The 21128-nt window shown below is 47.0% G+C and overlaps 1 protein-coding gene across 1 annotated transcript; it reads left to right on the top strand.

Annotated features, from left to right (window-relative positions):
• Positions 1–1068: 1068 nt before the first annotated feature.
• On the top strand, positions 1069–20133 carry FAM174B (family with sequence similarity 174 member B; the record flags this gene model as incomplete). Its single annotated transcript, XM_084293545.1, has 3 exons — positions 1069–1574; positions 9621–9752; positions 16333–20133. 3 exons carry the CDS (start codon positions 1069–1071, stop codon positions 16334–16336), a joined length of 642 nt encoding a protein of 213 aa, XP_084149671.1. The 3' UTR covers positions 16337–20133.
• Between the last annotated feature and the right edge of the window lie 995 nt (positions 20134–21128).

Raw genomic sequence — 21128 nt, 5'->3', positions numbered from 1 at the left:
GGCATTCAAAAATAAAACGAGACCAATCTGTTTCTTAGATGGATATCTCTAGGGAAAAAAGAGAGTGAAACAAGATAATTGAACCCCTTTCCCTAAACACTGGTGGCACGTATAGAAAACGGGCAGGTTTTCAAACAAAATGTTTTTCAAGGTTACTCTAGCTTTTGAGAAGGCTTCCCAGCTGCTGTGAATTACAACCCATTTGAAAGAGTAAGAGCAGTTGTAGGGACAAATCCCACCTGCAAACTTCCTGGGCAGCAGCCCCAGGCACCCAAGGGATTGTCACAGGTTTGATTTTTGGGGAGCAGCCACACGTGGACTCTCAGAACACCTCATTGTACACCAAGGGACTGGTATTTAACATCACCTCTGCTCTACTGGCTTAAGTCAACAACTACAGTGACTGCTGGGGAAATATGAGCAGTGTGACCTCCTCGCTGGACAAGTAACAAGACCCAAGTCTGTATTTATAATGCAGTCAGCATGGATTAGCACACCCTTTAACCAGACAGATATTCACTGACTGGCAACCACCTCTAGCACCCTTTAAAGAACTGGGTAGAGAAGCAGCTTGACTTCCATAAAGCAGGCTGGGCATGACGTCCATCAGTCAGTGTAACGCTGCTCACAAAGCTCAGCCCTTCTCCTTAGCTCCCAGCTGGCAGTCATTGCTTTTATCCTTCCTGTTCCTGCCTCATCCTCCCCTCCACAGCTGCGGGAGGAAGGCTGTCAGCCTTTCTTCTCAGCAGCCCTCCTCTCCGCTTCCTGCTGCTTTTCCCTACATTAAGAGAGAAAGGCCTGTGCGAGTTCTTACTTGGGACTTTTGTTCAGTTTGGAGCTTGAAAGGGATCTGTGGATGTAGGGCAGCTCAGGAAGGAGATGTTGAGGAAAAAACGGTGTGTTCATGCACAACTGTGGTAACCGAAAGGCAAGGCAGGTGGGCTCCTCAGGAGCTGACCCCAAAGCTCAGAGCATCGCTGGGTGCCCACGGGCAGGGGGTGCTTTGGGCCCCCTCCTCCTGCACAGGACCCCCTGGGGTGGGGGGGACAGAGGCAGCCGGGGGAGGACATGGGGGACACGGGGACACTGGAGAGGCCGCTAACGGGAGGCTGCGGCCACCTGAGGCCGGGGGAGGCCGGGCAGGACCCGGCGCCTCCCCGCACTGGAGGCGGCGCCTCTCGGGGAGGCAGGGCCGGGGCCGGGGCCGCCGAAACCTTCCGGGGCTCGGCGCTGCGGCGGCCGGAGCCGGGCAGGATGCGCTCCGCGGGGCTGCCGCTGCTGCTCTCGGCCTCCCTCCCTCTCCTCCTCCTCCTCCTCCTCCTCCTCCTCCTGCCTCCGGTCTCCCGAGGCAGCCAGGAGCCTCCAGCAGCAGCAGCAGCAGGAGGAGGAGCAGGGCCGGTGAACGGCAGCCGTGTGCCCGCCGAGCCCCCCGCTGCCGCCGGTAACCACAGCGGGGCCCTGCTCAGCCCCGTGCCCGCGCTGCTCCGCGACCTCTCGGCGCTGAAAGCCGCCGTCATCGGGGCCTGCGGCCTCACCGCCGCCCTCATCGCCTGCCTCCTGCTCCGCGTCTTCAGGTAGGGCCGGCAGGTGCCTCCCCGGGACCCCTGGATCCCGCTGCCCACCCCCAGGCTTCGTGCGGTGGGCAACGAGCTCGCCAAAGGCTGGTCGGGGCTGAAAGGGGAGGCTCACGCCTCTGCTGAGGTGCTGCGGTCCTCAAAATGCCTCCCCGCTCCTCAAAAGTTATGAGTTTCCCTGCGATTGCTGCTGCTCTGCTGTGGAATAAATGAGATAATGTGGCAGGAGTGAGGGGTTTTCAGGGTAGGGCCCCCACAGCAGGTGAGGGATGGCAGGAGGAGAGGCTGAGCGCTGGGTCTATGTAGCTTAGACAAGCAGAAGTTGTTTTTTTTTGGTGTTTAAATACCTGGAACGGAGGAGAAATAACCAGGCTGATCCCAGCGGTGCCCACAGATCGGACAGGACACAGACCGAGCGCGAGCATAAACACAGGAAATTCCACCCGAACCTAAGGAAACATTTCCCCGCTTGTGGAAGTGGCCGCTGGCTGGAGGAACGAACAGGGAGGCTGCGGAGCCCCCATCCCTGGAGGTGATCATGGTGACCCCACTTGGGCAGGTGTGACACAAGTGACCAGGAGGGTGGCTTCCAGCCTCAGCCACTGCATCTCGTGCACACAGATGGGGTAAAGCAGGTGTTGCTGGTCTTGAACCCATGCTGGGTATGGAAGACAGCCTTTTTTTCCCCTTAAAGTTAAGCTTAAGCAGATAGACTTGGTTTGAGGAGGTCCAATGTAACCAAAAGTAGATGATTCACAAGATAAAAGCACTTTGGAATGATGCTCAGCGCTCTGTAGCCAAACTCTGGTGTTCAGCTGGGTAGGTCACTGATGGATGCCAGCTCCCACTCGCACTGCAAAAGGGGAGAAAATTCCCAGCAGCTCGCAGAGCTGAGAGAAGTGCGGGCGAGCAGCTTGAAGCCTGGCAGAGGTTTGCATCTGCTTGGTGCTCATATCTCGTCCTCTGAGCGTAGCGTAACCAGAGCAGCACAATTGAGCCGCTCTGCTCAAGTGGGTTGGTGCTGGTGCGCGCCTGAGTTATGCTGGCAGCCCTTGAAACTTCTGGAACACCTCCCGCTGCGAGGAACATGAACAAATTAAACTCAATTACTTCAAAAAAACAGTCTTCCTGTTGGCTTGTTGCTGAAGCAGAAGAAAAACGTATATTAAAGCTTCATTTGGCACCGTTAGTGTTAATTATTATTTATCTCAGGGTAGTGGTGAGAGTCCCCATGCTGTGCTAAAAGCTGTTCCCGTTTTGCAGTTTACAAACAAAGTTGTTGCCTGTTTGTGCCTAACTTTGCCATGGAAGATTGCACACTTGGAGAAGTTAACAGTGATCTGACTTCTAGGTGTGGGCAGCAGGAAAGAGCCTGGGAAGTTGGAGCAGCTCGCTCTCCAGGAAGCAGGGCTGGGAGGAGGTGTGCGCCACGTTGCAGGTGACAGAAGCGGTTGAACAAGTGGAGTTTGCAAATTCTTCCTTGTGCTGTTCTCCAACACCTCTTTTGTATTTACCTAGTGGCTGCAGCTGAATTCTCTGCTGCTTCTGTTCCTGAATTAATTCCGTGTTAGGAATGGCAGTGCTCATAACAGTAGTATTATAAAATGCAGACTTAGAGACTGAAATGATGAGAACTGATATTTTTCTAAAGAAATTGACATTTAACTAAATTCCTTTTATGTATTTCAGTAGCTGGCGAAAGACTATGCAAGTAAATTTGCTCATTAAAGCGAGGCGGTTCAGGAGAAGCAAGTAAAATATTGAAGAGAATTATTTTAATCGGTATCAGCCACTTTCCAGACTCATCCAGTTGTCACAGACAAACATTAGAATTAGCAAGTCTATAAGCAAGTGCAGAATGAAAAGCATAAGTTTCTAGTCCCAGTTCTTTCTGATCTTGGAGACTTTCTACCCTCTGCCTCAGTTTCTTCTGGATGTAAAGGTCCTTGTATCAAGGACCTGGCATAAACCTGATTATTTCTAGCCAAAGAATGCAAACTGATAGCCTTTAAAGACCTTTCATATACCATAATCAGCAAAAGTAGCTCCATATTAAAGTCACCTTGGGAATGATAGATCCTACGCCAAAGTCATTGCTACATTAATTCTGACAAGTTGTATAACATTTTAGATACATTTATAAGAAAATCCCTCTGAGATCTCCTATATCTGTAGTACAACCTGCAAGAAATGAAGCTTTCGGCTTCAGAGAACATTTCTTTATCTGTCAGAGCATTTGTTTGTAAACAATTATCCCAGTTGGGAAATGAGACAAAAATACCAACAGGTATGTTTGTACCATGTCACACTTGTAGCTGACAAAACAGATTGGAGGAGATTCTGTTGCAGAAGAGATAAAGGATTTACCCTCAGTACATGTAAAGCTTTTCTCCCTCAGAATCAGAGCTTTGTTCGTACTTAGTCAAAAACGTTGCTATTTTTTTCTTTTTTTTTGAAGTGTCATGGATTCCTATTAAAGAGATTATGCTAGAATCCAATCTTTGATGAAACCTTCACTGTGAAATTGCTTTGGATTGCTGGAAGTGAATTATCCTTTTAGATATGGATTGTAGAGATGAAATGAACTATTGAGTGGCCAGATATTTGTCACTGGTATTGGATTTGCTTTTTATACATTTCATTTTTATATATTTATATGTGTATATTACTTACTGTTTGTTGTTGTTAGCGCAGGGACAGGTTTATTTCTGTAGCTTTTCAGCTCTGTTACGATGATGTTTCAGGGATTCGTGGTCACTCCACTTGGGAGTGTTATGCCCTGAATCCATCTGATGGTCCTGTGACTCAGAATGTGGTATTACCCAAAATGATCTGAATTTCCTCTCTGTCTGTGGCTACAAGGGACCAGAAAGGGCAGCTACTTGTCTGTATGTGGCAGGGCCTAATTAGCTACAGTAATTATACATTACTCTCTTCCTTGCAAAATCAGTTCAGGACATTCTTCCTACATCCCTTGGTACTGTATGCTCTCCGACCCAAACCCTTTCAACAACAGACCAAATTTCACGTTATCCTGAATCAAATCGAGTTGAGCAAGTTGCATTACCAAGAAACACAGTTTATTGAAACAGCTTATGAGTAGTTCCTGCGGTTAAATTGGACTCTTTGATGTGTGTTTTTGATTCTTGGCTTTCCAACCCCATAGTCTGACATATTTTTCTACCCTGGTGCAGCTCAGTTCATTTCATTGTAATACAATTCTTGCGATCAGCTCCCAGGAAACATAATTTTTCAGATGTGGCCGCATGTGCTGCCGACCACACGCCTTCTGGGAAACTGGAGAAGTTAGGTCTGCTCAAATGTGCCAGCTGAAAGCGACCCAAAGCTTTATTGCAGAAAACTGTGATAGTGTTTGCTGTGTGTCTCGACCTGCCCTTGAATGAACAAAACCCGTGTTTGAAATGGCTGCTACTTACCTGTAATTTTAGAGAAAAGCTACCTGTACGTTTTGTTGCGTTGCTCCTTGTTTCATTTGGATTCTTTCCGCACACACCACTTTGAGCTGGGTTTTCCAGTAATTGTAAAACTGGTGCAAATTACAGAGATTGAGGAGAGGGGTTCAGGCATATGATCGGAGGATACAAGACCCATTGTTCTAAAAGCTGGGCAATTGCTCTGGGCTGTCCAAGGCTTAACCCCGATGAGTTTGATTGAAAACTAATTGTATTATAAGCAGTTAGGGTACTCCAGCAAAGAAGAGACCTCTGTCAGGGACAGGAAAGGAAACTACACCATTAAAATGACTGTAAATGCAAGAAAAAAGAAAATCCCAAACACAGACTCGTGACCCCACACTGAAAGCTTCGTTTAAGCTGCGTGGAGCTCAGTGAGGGCCACAGAGAGAAGAATGACAAATGGGACATTTGTCCTGGGTGTCGGGGGTCCTGTCTCCGGAAAGACTTGATCTAAGCATGACAGCAAATTGGCAGCAGGAAGGAAGAGGGGCTTCTACTTAATACTGTCTTGGGCTCCTTGTAGCTCTGATGTGAGCAGCTGCAGCAGAATGAGTTCTGTTTCTTGTTCGAGGATTCAGGGGCTTAAAGAGTTTAGGTGGATCACTCAGTTTCGGCAGCTCTGTCCTGTAAAACAAGGCTAGTTCACAAGCACTGACCACCTGATGCGCGTGGCTGTATTTTAAGTACTTCCAGGCATTGGTGCTTCATCGAACCAAAACAATATCTCATTTCGATGTTCCTGAAGTTATTCCCAGCAGCTTTAAGATTCCTCTTACTGGCCGTGCAGTTAAGCAAGTGGGTGCCTCTGCTTTTGGGGCCACATATATTCCATCTTAAGGATTTTGCTAGAAAACGCAGTGTCTTCAGCTTGCTGTGGCAAAATGTGTATCCTGAAGGCATGTGAGGACTTAACCTTCACGGTTGAACTTCAGTATGTGCAGCACCACCCAGAGAGCAGAGGTACCCAGACAGATCAAAGTAATGAAATACCACTGATCCCATTCATCAGCCCGTAACGAGCCTGGAGTTTCCCCAGGTTTGTATTTCCATATATATTTATTATTTTTTTTTTAAACTGCTAAGGGAGCCCATTTACAGCAAACAAACTGGCCCCAGTTCCATTCCCAATACAGCACTGCTGCAATTCTAGGAGGAAGGTTGTAGCTGGCTTAATTAGACTTCCAATAAACATCCTGTAAGAAGGGGTGGCTGCGTTTCCCCCAGGAGCAGTCCCGTACCTCTGCAGCTGTTGTCAGGAAGTGTAAGGCCAGATGAGGAGCACAGAGACCTCTCTCTGTGTGTCAGGAAAAGCATTCTCTCTGAATATTGGGGTCGTCGACTGAAATAGATTAGAGGCATAAATAACGCAACGAACCAGGGAATTGGCTTGGGTGCTTACCCTAGCACATGATGGCTTGGAAAGGAGGCTGGAGGTCTGCATGTGACTGCTGCTTGACCAAAACAGCCCCGAGACAAGATAGAGGCACACAGCGTTTTGCACCAGCCCATCCTTGCCTGCCAGCCCTCCTGTCACTGCACGGAGGGGAAATACAGCTCGTACAGGGCAGATGCTGGAGGCTCGGGGGCGGTGTGAATGCACGAGGATGACAGCTCGGGGACGCCTGGAAGCAAGCCCCCACCTTGAGTCCTAGCAGTGATCTGTCATTCCCTCCCCATTAAGCTTTGTGCTTGGTAAGTCCATGGTCTGTTGGTCTTGGTGGGAGCAGCATTTAGCTGGCTACAGCTAACTTCTCCCCCGTTTTTAAGTAGAAGACAGCTTTTGCGCGGCAGCACCCACTGTCGTTCCTACCCAGGCTCAATCAGTTGGGGCATTTCAGCTGGTCATTACGCAAAAGGCATGCTGTGACCACGGCTTCCAGCACTTCTTCTTTGCCTAAAAAAACCTGACGCCGCCAAACAGACATGGCTGGGACGTGGATCCTCTTGATACCCGCGAGGCCTCACGCGGGCTGCTCCCGCCCGAGAGGTCTGGCGGTTCCCCAGCCATCTGCACGCCGAGCTTCCTGCGCTCTGCTGAATCCGCTGCCTGCTGCAGATAAGCCACTGCCTGCTCCCCGCCGCTGGACAAGGTGCTGGGCCTCTCGCCTTGCTGTCGCTGATGATTAAGGGCTCCTGCTGAGGGTCGGCAGCTTTAACGCGCGATGGGTTGGTGGCAGGATTTGACATGCAGACAGGGATGCTCCCAAGGCCTTCCTTTAAAGTAAGCTTGGGTAATTATTCCGGTATTTATGAAGCCTAGGGGAGTTGTTCCAGTGAGCAACTGAGAGAAAACCAACCACTAAAAAGCGCGGATTAATGATAAATTAGCTAGGTAGAACGGTGTAGAGCTAATGGAGGGAGAAAAGGCAAGGAAAAACCCTTTTGCCCTGCCTGTCGCAAGGAAGCGATTGTAGCAGCTTAGCCAAAAAACAGCCAAACAAGCTTCTTCCCTTTTCTAAGTGAGTGCTACGGTTAAGTGAGGGCTGTGGGGGATTAATAGATCACTGCGCAGCGAGTTCTGCTCCAGGTCCTCTTTAAAACGTAGCCCAAATAGACTAATTAATTGCTGGAGGCTGAAGGGCTCCGGCTTGCCATTTCCAAAGATAGCAATTCTGCAGTAATCGCCTCAAACGCCGCAGTACAAAGGTTGTAAGATGAACTCTGTAGAATAAAGGTGTTTTTGCTAACGAAGGGGACGAGGAAGGATGTCTCTCAGCCTGTTGCAGGTAGGCTCTTAAATAGGGGAACCGACGGAAACCCACTGCAGACCGTCGATACAAGGCAAAACACTAAAATTGTGCTTTGTTTGTTCTGACAGGTAGACACCGGTTGGTTTTAGTCTATGTTTATGCTTCACAGCATGAGTAAATGTTTCTTGTAAAAGCAACGCATTACTTGTAAGATGAGACCTGCTTGCAGCATTTTGCTGCTAGGTCTTGGCTGAGAAGCCGAATAATACAGACAAGTGTTTTCAAAAGGATTTTCAAGTGTTTAGGTTAAGAGTCCTACTGTACTGGATATAAAATTGCTTGTTTCAACAACAGCTGTAACAGCACAAACCACCCTGTGCTCCGTGATGCCGCAGCACAGATTGCTGTAAAGATCAGGTGACAGGGGACGTCTGTCTTCATGCTTTTAATGCAACTATCATCTTCAGAACAGGGAGGAAATGCAAAGTGCTCTGTCCCACGGGCTAGGACCAGTTTGTTCAGCCTTGGACTTGCAGCCAAAGGCAGAGGCAGTGAGACTCGTGTCAGAGCTCTCGGCACTCACAGATTTAAACTTCCTTTACCATAAGGCAAGAAGAGGACAGCGTGGTCAGCTCTGATGGACGTAGGACCAGATGCAAACACAGGTCTCCAGTCTTTTTGTAATTTCTACATCTTGCTTCTTGCTGCTAACTCGTTCCAAGGCATCTGTTCTTGGTGCAAAAGCGGCAGTGCTGAATCCAATGCGCCTTGCTTGACGTGCCAGGGCAAGACTTCTTGACAGCGAAAGTGCGCTCATGACGTGCTGTCTGCTCTGTAGTTGTGATTACCCAAAATTAGGGGCTGCTTGCTTGTACCTGCAGCAGCGCCCTTTCCATGCTTGGCAGTTGTCAGTTCTGTTTTATAAAGGTTAAAGGGGAATTCTGCAGCTTGTGAACCAAAAACATCCTCTTTCCTCCCCGAAGGCTAGCTGTACACATCGACACCTTCTTTAATGTATAATCATGAAACTGGATCCCTGCGTAAGCAGTGTGACCCTCCTAATGTGCATTAAAGGAGGAGGTGAAGGAAAAAGGACTCGCACAATTCAAGTCAGAGGCGGAGAATTAGCGGAAAAGGCACGCACTGAGTGTTTGTTAATTTAAAGTAAGTATTAGAGCTCACAAAACCCTGAGACACGCAGGCACCTGAGTATCTCCATTTCCAAAGGAGCATAAGGCTGTTGTGTACAGGAGGCAAGGTGACGGGTACAGTTAGCTTCAAATCAGAGCTGATTATTTTTCATAGCGCTTGCACAGCGCTGAGCACGGAACTTCTCAGACAGGGCTAAAGGTTTTTGCTGTGGGAGCCTCGAGCTTGGCTCGATACCAAGAAAGGAAAAGAGCAGGCTGTCTGTACCCAAATATCACCACCCCTTTGCGCCTTATAATCCTGCCTAGAACATTCCCTCGTCTCAGTAGGGTTTAACCTGAGTGTTCTCATTTAGGTGTGCTCACCAAACCATTGGCTGCTGCTGCTGATTAAGGCTGTCTCTCGCTTCCTGAGCATGGCAGCGGGAGGACGCGGTGGGCTGCTGCTCTGCGCCGGCTCTGGATGCCAAAGGATCTCCGGATTGTCAGCAGCTAAAAGACTGACGTTGATCTGGATTGCACTTGACAAGAAACTGTTCTGTACGCTGACAGGCACAAATTGGGGCCCTGGAAAGGCAGCAGGAGGGGACACAGGCTGGCTCCAAAGCCTTTGTGTCTGGGGAGGTCTGAAACAGTGACTTGTCGGTGGGTCGTGTCTGTAGGGGACAGGTTTAGCTTTTTTAGGGAATGCTGTATAAATGTGATCCTTCCCTCCCCATCTTTGTGTTTCAGGTCTGGCAAGAGGATTAAGAAGACCAGGAAGTATGACATAATCACCACTCCAGCTGAGCGGGTAGAAATGGCTCCTCTGAATGAAGAAGACGATGAGGACGAAGACTCAACAGTGTTTGATGTGAAATACAGGTACTGCTGCGAACCTGTCCAGTTAGGCTTGCTCACTGAGCTCTTATTAGGACAGACAGCTCTTTCTTCTCTGCTGGGCCTGCTCGACAGAGATGAGGCAGTCACAGTCTCCCTTTCACTTTGCCCAAGCCTCACCACTCTCCTTTACAGCTCCAGTGCCTGATTTCTCAGCACACATCTGCTCTGTACTTTCCCACTCGTACAATAACTATATCACTACCCCTAGGCTCTCTGTGCCCTCTTCTTTGCTTTGCAGAGGGGCACAATATGATACACGTGCCCCAAATAACTAACAGGGTTTAACAGACTGAACTTCCCCACCCAGGCAATTGTTGGCAATCATTCCTCAGTGCCTACACACGCTCTAGGTGGAGGACTCGGTGTCAGGGGCTGCTGTGCCAGGCACTGCCTTTGCAATAAGCTGGGGAGAACTTTCCCTAAATGTGTTTGCTCTTTTAAGACAGAAGTGGTGTGACAACCCAAAGTTTTGGGTGCCTATTCTGGGCCGGAGATTTATAGCAACCATTCAGCACATGGAGATGCTGCACATTGATTTATGGCACGAGGGTATCTGCACCTCTTATTTTTATTTGCATCAAACCATCTACAGCACTCAAGTTGCATTCTCATCCAAATATGGCCTACTCTCAAAATCTGTCTCTCTTTGGCTGAAATAAGCTCTTCTAATTATAAAAATGCAGATCTTGACAAGTCCTAACTGGAGAGCTTACAGGCTTTACTCATGTTGCCCATCTCTCAACTTTGGAAAGGGGGAACAACATAACGTGTTCTAAGCACTTACATGCCAGCATCTAAAACGCATCCCGGCACATGCTCCACTGGTCACCTTCAAAATAACTGCGTTATTTCTATAAAAAAAAGTTGGAAGCTGTGAAGCAATGAAGGGTGTGAGTTGTGCCACTTTGTGTAAAGAATCAATTCCTGAATTAGAAGGTGCCTGTCAGTCCTTGCCTACCTGTTGCCATTCCCTCTAGCTGCCCTGTATTTACACTAATGATTTCAGGTTGTGCCATTTCAAGGCAGCTTGTTGGGCCTGGGCTTTGTTAAACCTGAAGACATCTGTCTCACCATGACCTACTTTACCAGCCTGTTTCTCCTGCTCCTCTTCCTCTTAGCTAAGCGGAAATAACTCAGTGCTTTCTCTATGAACTTTTGGTAGCGAGATCAGAGGGATTTTCCAAAGACAGAGAACAGAATGCTATCAGTCATGGCATTGCTTCAGGATAAGATGTCCAATAGTAAAATACTGAATGAACAAAGGAGAGCTTGCTGGAAACCGTCTGACTCATGAGAGCTGAAGTCATATTATCTGACTGCTCCCCTGGAGCACCTGCTGTACTGATGCTCTCCTAAAAAGCTCCTCGTGGGTTCCTTAGCTGTACAAATGGCTTTTCACCTTGTGTGATGCTCTGTTCAGAAACAATAGGGGGGGTTGATTTGATTTTTAGCCAGCTTGTCCTCTCTTCATCTGTGGGAGTTCCTCCTTTCCACCACCCTACAACAGCTATTAAATTCCACTTTTTCTGAAGTCCTTGCTGTAATAGGCATAGAGTTTTTAGCTCAAACAGAGCTACCCCAGTGTAGAGGGGAATATTATTTTACAGACATCCCCTTTGCAGAACTGAGCACGGGAAAGCTTCTTTGAGGATATGTTTGCCGTAAAGAGTATCAAGCTACCAGCCCCTTTTGTGCCTCTCAGAGAGTGCATCTCTAAATGGCTCCTGTCACCAGTAAAGGCTCTTCTTTGCAAATTTGAATTGCTGAGTTTGACCACTGACGTCCCCAGTAAACCAGTCAAGTGGTTCTTCGTAGGCACTTGTGTTGAGATGGGAAGCAAGCATCTCACTTGTGCCCTCAGTACGTTGGTGAATTAGCAGGAGACATGGTAGAGATTGGGTTCCCTTCAACCCCTTGAAGAAAAATAGCTACCCTGTGCCACCTAAGGCTTCCTTTGTTTTTTTTTTTTTGCAGCTGGAGGCAGATGCCAGCAAGACAGAGCAAGGAGAGGTATCCTTATTTCTCTGTGGTTGATAGGAGTTGTAAATGCACACAGGTAGCCACACGACTAGAGTGATAGGGTGGATTTGGATGTTCAGCAGGAGCCTACGGTTTTAAGGGAGCCTTTGCTAATTGCTGCATCAGGAAAACTGCTTCCTCCCTATTATCTGAAAGAAAAAAAAATGCAGACACATCAGGTGAGCTCGCAGGGGTGTCACCAGGGCTGATGCATAAGGAATAGGATGATACTGCTGTTTCAGCTTGTTAGCTAAACTAAAGCAGCGTGTAATGAGCTGCAGCAACCTGGAAGCAGTTGTGAAGAGGACAGGGGAGTGACAGGTGCCTCGTGGCAGGTACCCACAGGCTAGAAAATACTGTGGTCTCTTTTTTATGCGTTCAGTTTTGTATTCAGATGAAGGTGCCTCCCTGCCAGCAGTCAGTATCAGTGGTGGCGGCTGTTTGGGTTTATTCAATCAGCCTCCCAGCAGCAGAGCTCACATCGTCAGTGGTACAACAGACTTCTGGCCTGTCTGTGTTACCAACTCTTGGCGTGGGGATTTTGGCAAGGTGCTGCTTCATATACAGTGCTTCGGTGGTACTGGGGTTGCTTTCAGAGAGAGGCCAGGCCTCGTGCAGCCCTGTGCTAAGGTAAGGATCCACTGGTGCAGTGCCATGGCTGACCAAGAGCTGTCATTCTGATTTTTTTTAATTATTTCTTTGTGACACACTGGTAGTGAAAGATAAGCCCGTTGGCTGGACTACGCTTCATTCAATCCTGTAACATATGTGCTGTCATACCTACAGCAGAAGCCAACTTTCTGTAGTCACTATATAGACCTATAATTTTCAGTCTCCCTGGCTCCAGAATATCATATGAAATTAGCTGCAGTCTTTTGAGCTGTTCATTGTTGATTTAAAGCTGTGAAACCATGGGAAAAATCATCCATTCCCCAGAAAGTTGTGACTTGCAATTGACTTTGCTCAGTGCTTTCTGCTAAGAAGGAACCAAAAGTATTTTTAAAGTACAGACTTTTGAGAAAACTGGAGAGTTCAGCGGAAAGGGAATGAATTTGCCAGCACCTGATGCAGTAGGGCCATATTGGCTGTGATAACTCTGAGCATTATTCAGCTTAAGTGTTACTCACACGGGCTGTAAGACAGCTACGTGCTTTCAGATCCACAGGACTGCCACCAGCATGGCAAGAAAAATAATATCTGAAAAAGCTGGAAATCTGAAGAACTGACCTCGGAGTACCATGCCACCAGGTGCCTCCTGTACAAATATTAAGTTACCCCAGTATTAGCACACTGCTCTGACTGACACACAGCTCGGAGAGAGCTTTGTGTTTGTAGCACAAGTCTTTGCTGAGGATTACGCGGGTAGACTCTGGGCTGTTTTTTCTGGGGTCCCCCCACCTTGTTGAAAGGTCTGCACTGACGCTTGGATCTGTGTTTGGGGGAGTAATTAAGATTCTGCGCCGTCTCCCCCACACGATGCAAACAGCACTAATTAAAAGGCAGTTGGCGTCTGGCAGCACCGGGGGAGAAGCCACACATACACCTCTCCAATTGTTCTCGTGCAGTTAATTTTCTTTCCTTGCATGTATTTGTTTCCAGCCTTACGTGAGGCAGTACAGAACAGCAAGCAGCATGAAGTGGGCTGCTGGATGAAGGTTGTCACATTTATTTTGGGAGACTTTAAGGGTTTGGGCTCCCACTAAATCCCATCCCCCTGGGTTTGTGGAGCGCTGAGGAATAACCACTTCCCTCCCTAAAGCTGGCTAATGAGTCACTTCAAAAGCTTAACCAAACTCTGCCCGTTCTGGGGATGCAAAAGACACCCTCTGGCAAACACAGGAGCTTGTGCGTGCCAGGTTAGATGCCCCTTCTGCAATCTCACTGCAGTCTCAGGGAAACGGTTCTGTCAATGGCTTCTCTAATCCCGAGAGCACAACTTGTGTGTGACAAGAGGCTGAAGGTGTAAATCAGAGATCGTCACAGAGCAAAGGTGCCAAATCACTTCGATATTAACACCTTGAAAAGCTTTGTGTGAACAGTTTTTCAATATGGAGAATGGTTTTCTATGTATTTGCTCTGGTTTCAGAAGAGGCATTAGGATAAAAAGTTGAGGAATTATTCTAAAATTATTATAGAGCTATGCTAAGAAAGCAAATTGAATATGGACTGTTTGTTTCTTGATCACCAATTCAGCCTGTGCTGCTGAAGGACAAAAGGTATCCCTGTCCTATTGATTTTGGACAATGTCCCTGTCTGATTGATTTGGACGATGTGAACTGGCCACCACTGCCCAGCTGTCAGGTATTGTCTCATGTTATGATGGGATTACACTTGCTGCCCATCTTGGAAGATGAGTTAGATGGAAAGCTAAATCCCATCCTCCAAGTGTGCTTCTTGTTATCCCACCAATAGATCTCGATTTTAAAACTTTCCTCTCCTGTTTTCTACTTCAGCATCTCTCCCTCACCTTCCTGAAAGTCCTGAAAGTCGTTCAGGTTTCATGGTCTGCTGCCTGCTGGTGCTAAGCCACTGACTGATCAGATAGCTGGCACCGCGTGGTACTCGGGAAGCAAAGTGAAGGCAAACACACCCAGCAAGCTGGTGCTAGCATCCATCCCCCATCACAGTACAGGCAGAGTGCTCCACGTAATACAAGAAAAAGAAATTAAAACAGTTGCAAAAGGAAAAAAGCAGTTTTTGAAAAGGTAACTACAATTGTTAGCTTATTAAGCTTATTAACTCTGCTGTAGCTCATTGGGGGATTTCTTGTCACTTTCAATAGAAAATGAAAGCCAAGTGCTGAATAAATTCTGTGGTGCCTTGTACATGAGAGGCTTTGAAAGCACCTCAGTAACCTGGGCTCCCAGCATCTCCTCTCCCTGCTGAGGCAGGGCTGGCTGGGGCAGGGCATCCTGCTCTCACCACACTCGGGCCAATTTCACAACCGTCCCTGCAGAGCACTGAGTCCAGGGTGAGCTGCGCCACGTGAGAGCCCAGAGTTGAGGAAGAAGCTCGGAATTTAAATACCAGAGCTGGAATTTTCCCAACCCAGATGTCAGGCTCCGAAATAAGCACTGAAAGAAAGCCACAAGTTTTTCTTGGGGCAGATTGAGGCCTCTGTCCTTCCTGTCAGCTCAGTGAAATTCCTCAGCTTGTTTTCCACATGGATTGTCATGCTGCCTTCCAGCAGCAGCACCACCAGCAAAACACAGAAGCATTTTAGGAATGTATCTTCCACAGATCTCTTGAAAGCCAAGAGATTTATGGGGAAGGAGTGGTGGCAGGCAGAGGGAAGAGGACAATAACATTTACTCAGCCATCATTGGAATAAAGGGCTTTTGAGAGCTTGCAGAACATCGGAGAGTAAAGAAGTACCACATCTAAGGGTTGGTGCAATGCATTTTGGATTCCCCTTTTTCAGGCAGATAGCACTGAACCCTGTGACTACATCTTCATCACAGTCGCAGGGCTCAGCTTTTGATGTGCAGGAGTCTGTTGGGAGACTCTCCGTGAAATACGAGCTACAATATTGGCGTCTTCGCTTTGACTACGGCCGCTCCAGATCCTAACTGCGTGTGCAGCTCTGAATGGAGCAGGGCATTGTCTGCTTGTTAAAGCAAGGTGTATGCTCCTAAGGGAGCAGCTGTAATGGATTTTTGGCAAGTGGAAGCCGCAGGCCTTTCTGGATGATGCTGGGTGAATTGCGCTGGGGTTTGTAGCAGCTTAATTTTTTTCCTCCCAGCAGTGACAGGTTGTGTACAAATGGAGGGGTATCATTTATCCTCATCTGAAGGGGGTGCAAATCACTAACTCAGTCAGCCACTCGCTATAAATACAGCAAATTGCCAAGGCTTTGGTGTTGCTGTTTATGATTTCCTGTGGATCTGCAGCAGGGGAGAAAAGATGTGGTCAAAAAGCAGTTTGTGTTGTTTTTTTTGAAGGGCAGTTTCTTCCTTAATTCTGCCATACCGGTTGCTACAGAGCACACCACGTCCTGGTGGCTAGTTCAGGCTATACCCAGGCAGTGCAGTCCTATGCAAAGACATTTGCCACATTCACCAGAGTATAACGAGTTCCTAGTATGACTTTTTAAATTCTGAAACAATCAAGGGGTGTGAGGAAGAGAAGCCATTGCAAGGAAGACAGTCCACATGCCTTGGTTAGTAAGGGTAACCTTACTAACCCACTGGTGTGGGATCTGAGATGTTCTGTCCCCTGCAGTGCCCTTCTCTTGTGTACACACTTCCCTTCTCTATTCTGTTCAGTGGCTGGCCACAGGACCTTTCAGCGTCTGGGTTTTGTCTGATTTAACTACTTTTTTCTTTGCTTGGTCTAGCTTCTCCTGGCATAGCAATAACCTCATCTCTGTGTCCAGTGTCACCATGGAAATCAGCTGCTGGAGGGAACTGATAGCAATCAGAGCAAATAACACTGCCTTTGTGACTTTGTTTTTTTTCCCCCCACTGTGCACATCAGTTCTCATCTCTGTCAGCTATTTAATTGCCAATCTTCTGCAACTGTACTAATTCTTCCTGCTTTCCAGGTAGAGCAGTTGTGTGGAGCACTGGTGCCCTGCCAGATGTCATCCTGCTCTCGAGGGACCTGCTGAAGCCATGACTGTGAAAGGGGAGGCTTTCATCTCTGCAGCGTTAAAACCAAACCAAGCCTCACCTCCTCGAGGTGCTGTTCGTACAGCAGGCTATGGATCTTCTGACCAAAACATCGCCCTTTGGTTTCCTGGTTTCTCAACTACTATGTTGGAATGACTGGAGTTCCTCCTTGCAAACTCATCCGTCTCTTGCTTCAGAGGACTGCTGTGTCACTAAAGCATGACAAGGTGCAGCCCCGCGTACTGACTTGCAGCTCATTACGGTCTAATGAAATTTTGCAGAAGAAGAAAAGGAAGATTGAATCAAGCTACCCCCAAGGACTTATTTTCTAAAATCCCAATTCAGTACTTCAGTTGCTGTTCAACTTTGGTCACGGTAAAACAGATCACGTCTAAAAATTAGGAAGGATATATTTTTTTTCTGGGCCTTACGGAAGTGTGTTATGACTTGAGGTGATAAAAATGTAAGTAAGCCATGCTGAAATACCACACTACGTTTAGTGTAGGGTTTTTGGGGGAAGGGGGTGAAAGGTTGACTTATGCAGAACATTTTCTTGACTTGCTACTGATTTTTTTTTTTTTTAAAAAAAACAAAAACTATTGCACTAAGCTTTCATAGTGACATTCTCATTGTCCCAAGGAGCTCTGACCAGACCAGCTTCAATAAATGAGACCACAGGAAAATAGGAAGAATCAGGCATGCCCTAAACCACAACAGTCTTGGATTAAAGAAGATATATTTTTGTAATTTTCTGCCCTTCCACAGGGACTAAAGGCATTTTGTACTGCTCCGTGTCCTGTGCTTACTGTAACTTGTCTACCAATCATCTATATTAATTTTTTTCTAAGCAAAGTAAGTCCTCGTGTGAAACGATTAGATTGCAGAAAGAACACTACTTATTCTTCATGGAAGCTTTGTGTAAGTGATCTTAATCTGTATCAAACTGGAAGTTTTCCCCTACCACCTGCTTGACAAATCCCATTAAACTCAAGGACGCATTTTTAGCCATTACTCCCTGCTATGCTTCATGCTGCAGAGGTCAGAGCTGTGGGATGGCATTACGAGAATTAGATAGCTGCATCTGGATGGATTGGGTTTAGGAAACCGCAGGCATGTGTACTTTTCAGGCTGTCAGAAAGGGCAGACCTAACTGGTTTAGTTTCTTTACTTTGCGGTTTTCCTTTAAAGTAACCACAGATGCAGCTCAGGCTCCTCTTTGGCATGTTTACTGTTTGCTGCACCCCTTAACACCTTTTTACTTTGGGCTTGAAGCTGGCTGAAACTTTTTGTCAGGACTGTGCATTTTCTAATTGTTTTAGGATTGTCCCACTGTTTGCTTGACCTCCTCCTCCAGTTACAACCCTTCAAGGAGACTGCAGTGAGTTACTTTTTTTTTTTTTCTCCTTTTTTCGCAATCCGAGTATTGCTGAGAACACTAAACTGCTTCGTCATGATACCACAACCTATGCTAGTTCTGCATGGTTCCCTTGGGCCCTGCAGTCAGTAAACGGAGGTGAAGGGAATTTTTTTTTTTCCCCAGCAGCCTTGTGCTTTCCTCAGAACAGCTCCCATGCCATCGCTTGCTTTCCCTAACTGTGACTCAGCAAAGGCTTCGCAAACAGCCCTCTCAGCCGGGATGGAAAAATCCCACAGCAGACTGTTGTGTTAACGTTAGTCATCAAGGCAATATAAAAATGCTTTGTTATTTTCATTCATGGAATGAATTTGAGTCATTCCACGTTACTGTTACTAAGCAATATTTAACATGTCAACTACTACAGTGGGAGTGGAAGAACTGTTGCTGGGGCTGAGCAAGTTGTCTCCTGGCTGGTGGAAGTCGCAGGGACCAGTAGGTTGAATGATGCTGCAGGTTGAGATGAAAGCTGGGGATCTTTTCCCCACCCTGGTAAGACAGGTTTCAGATTTAGGCTGGATGGTTCTGTAGGAAATACTGCATTCCTTCAGGACTAAAGTACTTTGAGGATCAGGAACTAATCTAAGACAGCCCTTTTGAAGTCAAAGAAGTGGCGATGCCGAGAGAAAGGCTGGGTTAGAAGCTCCTGTTTGCATTTGCAGGTGATGGAGCGAGGTGGCTGTGCTGCCTGAGCAGACACCACAGCAACATGTTCATGCCCACGGTTCTGCCAAAGGCATCCAGCTGAGCACCAGAAGAGGTGGGGAGAGAGGGAATAAATCCTCTTAGCATGAGAGGCAAGACCAAGTTACGTAGGAGAGAACTGAGAGGTAAAGATGCACGGAAGGGTACTTCTTTCCAAGGGTAAGCCAGTTCTTAAAATGAGATTTTTCCACCAACTTTAGGTTATTTGCTGAGTTACTCTGGCAAAGAACATCTGCTCTGCTTGCTTGTGGCTGAAAATCCCTGATTCTGTAACGGGGCCGAGTCTCGCTGGTGGATGGGGATCAAGTACGTAAGATGCTGGGGGATGGAGCTGCCCAGCTGGCTCCTCGGGGGTCCCAACCCCTGTGCCATGAGCTATTGAGTGCTTGGGGGGAAGCAGCAGCTGCCTGGTGGAAATAAAAGGCCAGCCTCACCGGTTGCTCATGGTCATGAACATAACCTGAATGCTTTGTTTGATACTCAGTTGCTGTTGCAAATGTGAGGCAATGTTTACCTCTACAGAAGTTGCTGTATGTGATTTAAAGTGTCTAGTTAAATATTCTATAGTTATATTTAGTTAAGATTTTAAGAGCACTTGATGTGACTCATCTAATAGTATATATATGAATATTTTTTTAATGCTAGGAATTCGTTTAAAACATAATTTTAATAATTTGGACTGTTTTGTTCAGGTAGGTCTAGGAGTTCATCAGAGAAGAATTAGCCATTAACCACTACATGAATGTTTTACCTTAACGTTTGTGTATTTTACACTGCAGATTTAATCTGATTGTGATTGTAATGTCTTAGTATTTGCTGCTATTTTGTGTTGCTTAGCCAAGCTTTCTTTGTTCAAGAGCATTTTTAAAGGCATTTTTTTTGTTACAGAAAATGAAAAGAGAAACATTATTATAGATGTCTGCCTACAGCTCGCTCGCTGCTTACAAAATCCACTGACTAGTAGCAGAGGCAAACAGAGCAAGCAAATTAGAAGCTTTCCTCTTTGTGCATGCTGTGCTGTGGAGAAAAGCCTTGCGCAGAACCGCAGCTGCTTTACTCCAGCAGCCCTGGCAGTGCAGGTTACATTTGAGAAGCCAGAAGTTGCATGCCATGCTTGCCTGCAGAATTAAGGCAGAAGTGCACAAGTAGCTTTGTGTTTTTTTTTTCCCCTCTCGATGGTGTAGAGATGGCTGCAAGCACTTGTTCAGCACACTGACTTGTGCACAGGTCAATGCTTATCATAAGCCCAAAATGACTTGTGGAAGTCTAATGAACACACAAGAGCTAATGCATTTGAACATTTTGTTCAAAACTGTTCCCTCTAAATCACTGTACATGGTATAATCTCTGCAGGGCAGCATGTTGTAGTTGTTAAGATTTTATTTCTTTTGTTTGATGAGTTTCTGCTGCTGCAGGTTTTGTGTGAGGAGTTATCAGGACCATGTGTTTTGTGTAATTGCTTGAACTTTGTTTTAAAATATGTATAAGATAATTTGTCATTGTGACCAAAGCTTTTTTTTTTTTTTTTTTAAAGAAAAATGGTAGGACAAGTTTGAATGGACATCTCATGTTTCAGTAGAAACTGCCATCATTAAACATGTTCTTGAAAACCCTCCTTGTGCTGTGTGTTGCTTTCAGGGAGGGAATGGGAAAGGGCTTGTTTGGTGATTTTAAGGGATGCATGATGCCTTGTTACAAAGAGCTGAGAGGCCAGTGAGCCTGAACCAGGCCATGACAAGAGAAATTGGTTTTGGTAGCATGGAAGAGAACTACATGTATGTTCAGTCCTGCAAAATCCTCATCAGTAAGCTAGGCTGACACACGAGATTCAAAAGACAAAGCCTCTGCACTAGGACGCCTATCTGTACTGCCAGTTACAGCCAAATTAAGGGCCATCGAGCCCACAAACCGCAGCCCTGCTGTCCCAGACCACGAGCCAGGCAGAGTGAACTGAGTGTCACCTCGCTGGGGTGGCCAGACCTCACCACAGCAGTGAGCAGAGTTCCTCCAGCTCCATCATGTGCCTGAATGCCCAGGCTCTGAAACAGCCCTGCCTTGGGGCTCTCAGGGCAGGGTAAGCTGAAGAGCTAGGGAACGATTAGGGCAAAGTGAGGAATGGCAGGGGTGTTACACTCACAGCACTACGCCTGAGTCCTCTGAAGACCATTTTTCTCCTGCCCTATTTTAGGTGACATGAGGCAGGACAGACTGATGCAGTGCCCCCTGCATCAATCAGCTCTGCCTCTCTCCTCCCCCATGATTGCTCCTGCCATGGTGTCCTCATGTCTCTTTCAAAAAGAGAGTAAGTCAGCGCCTTTTCAGCAAAGGGCAGCAGCTGTCCAGCCAGTGCCTTCTCAGTTATGTCCTGCCAAAGCAAAGCTAAATCAAACATATCAAAATGCAGTTGGGCCTCAGCCACAAGCCAGCTATTGTGCAGCAGAGCTGGTCTTTGTAGGAAGTTCAAGACCCACCAAGACAGCACCAACCTAAGCCAGCTGTGGCTGAATAGGACCAGAGCCCTTCCTTAGTGGAGGCTGCAGCAGTGAAGATACCACAGACTGAAAAGCAGCAGCTGCAGTCTGTGTGTGCTTGCCTTTCTGATGAGAACTC

The sequence above is a fragment of the Netta rufina genome, assembly GCF_964035555.1.
Source record: "Netta rufina genome assembly, chromosome: 11".
Taxonomy (NCBI): Eukaryota; Metazoa; Chordata; class Aves; order Anseriformes; family Anatidae; genus Netta; species Netta rufina.
This window is presented reverse-complemented; position numbering and strand designations above follow the sequence as displayed.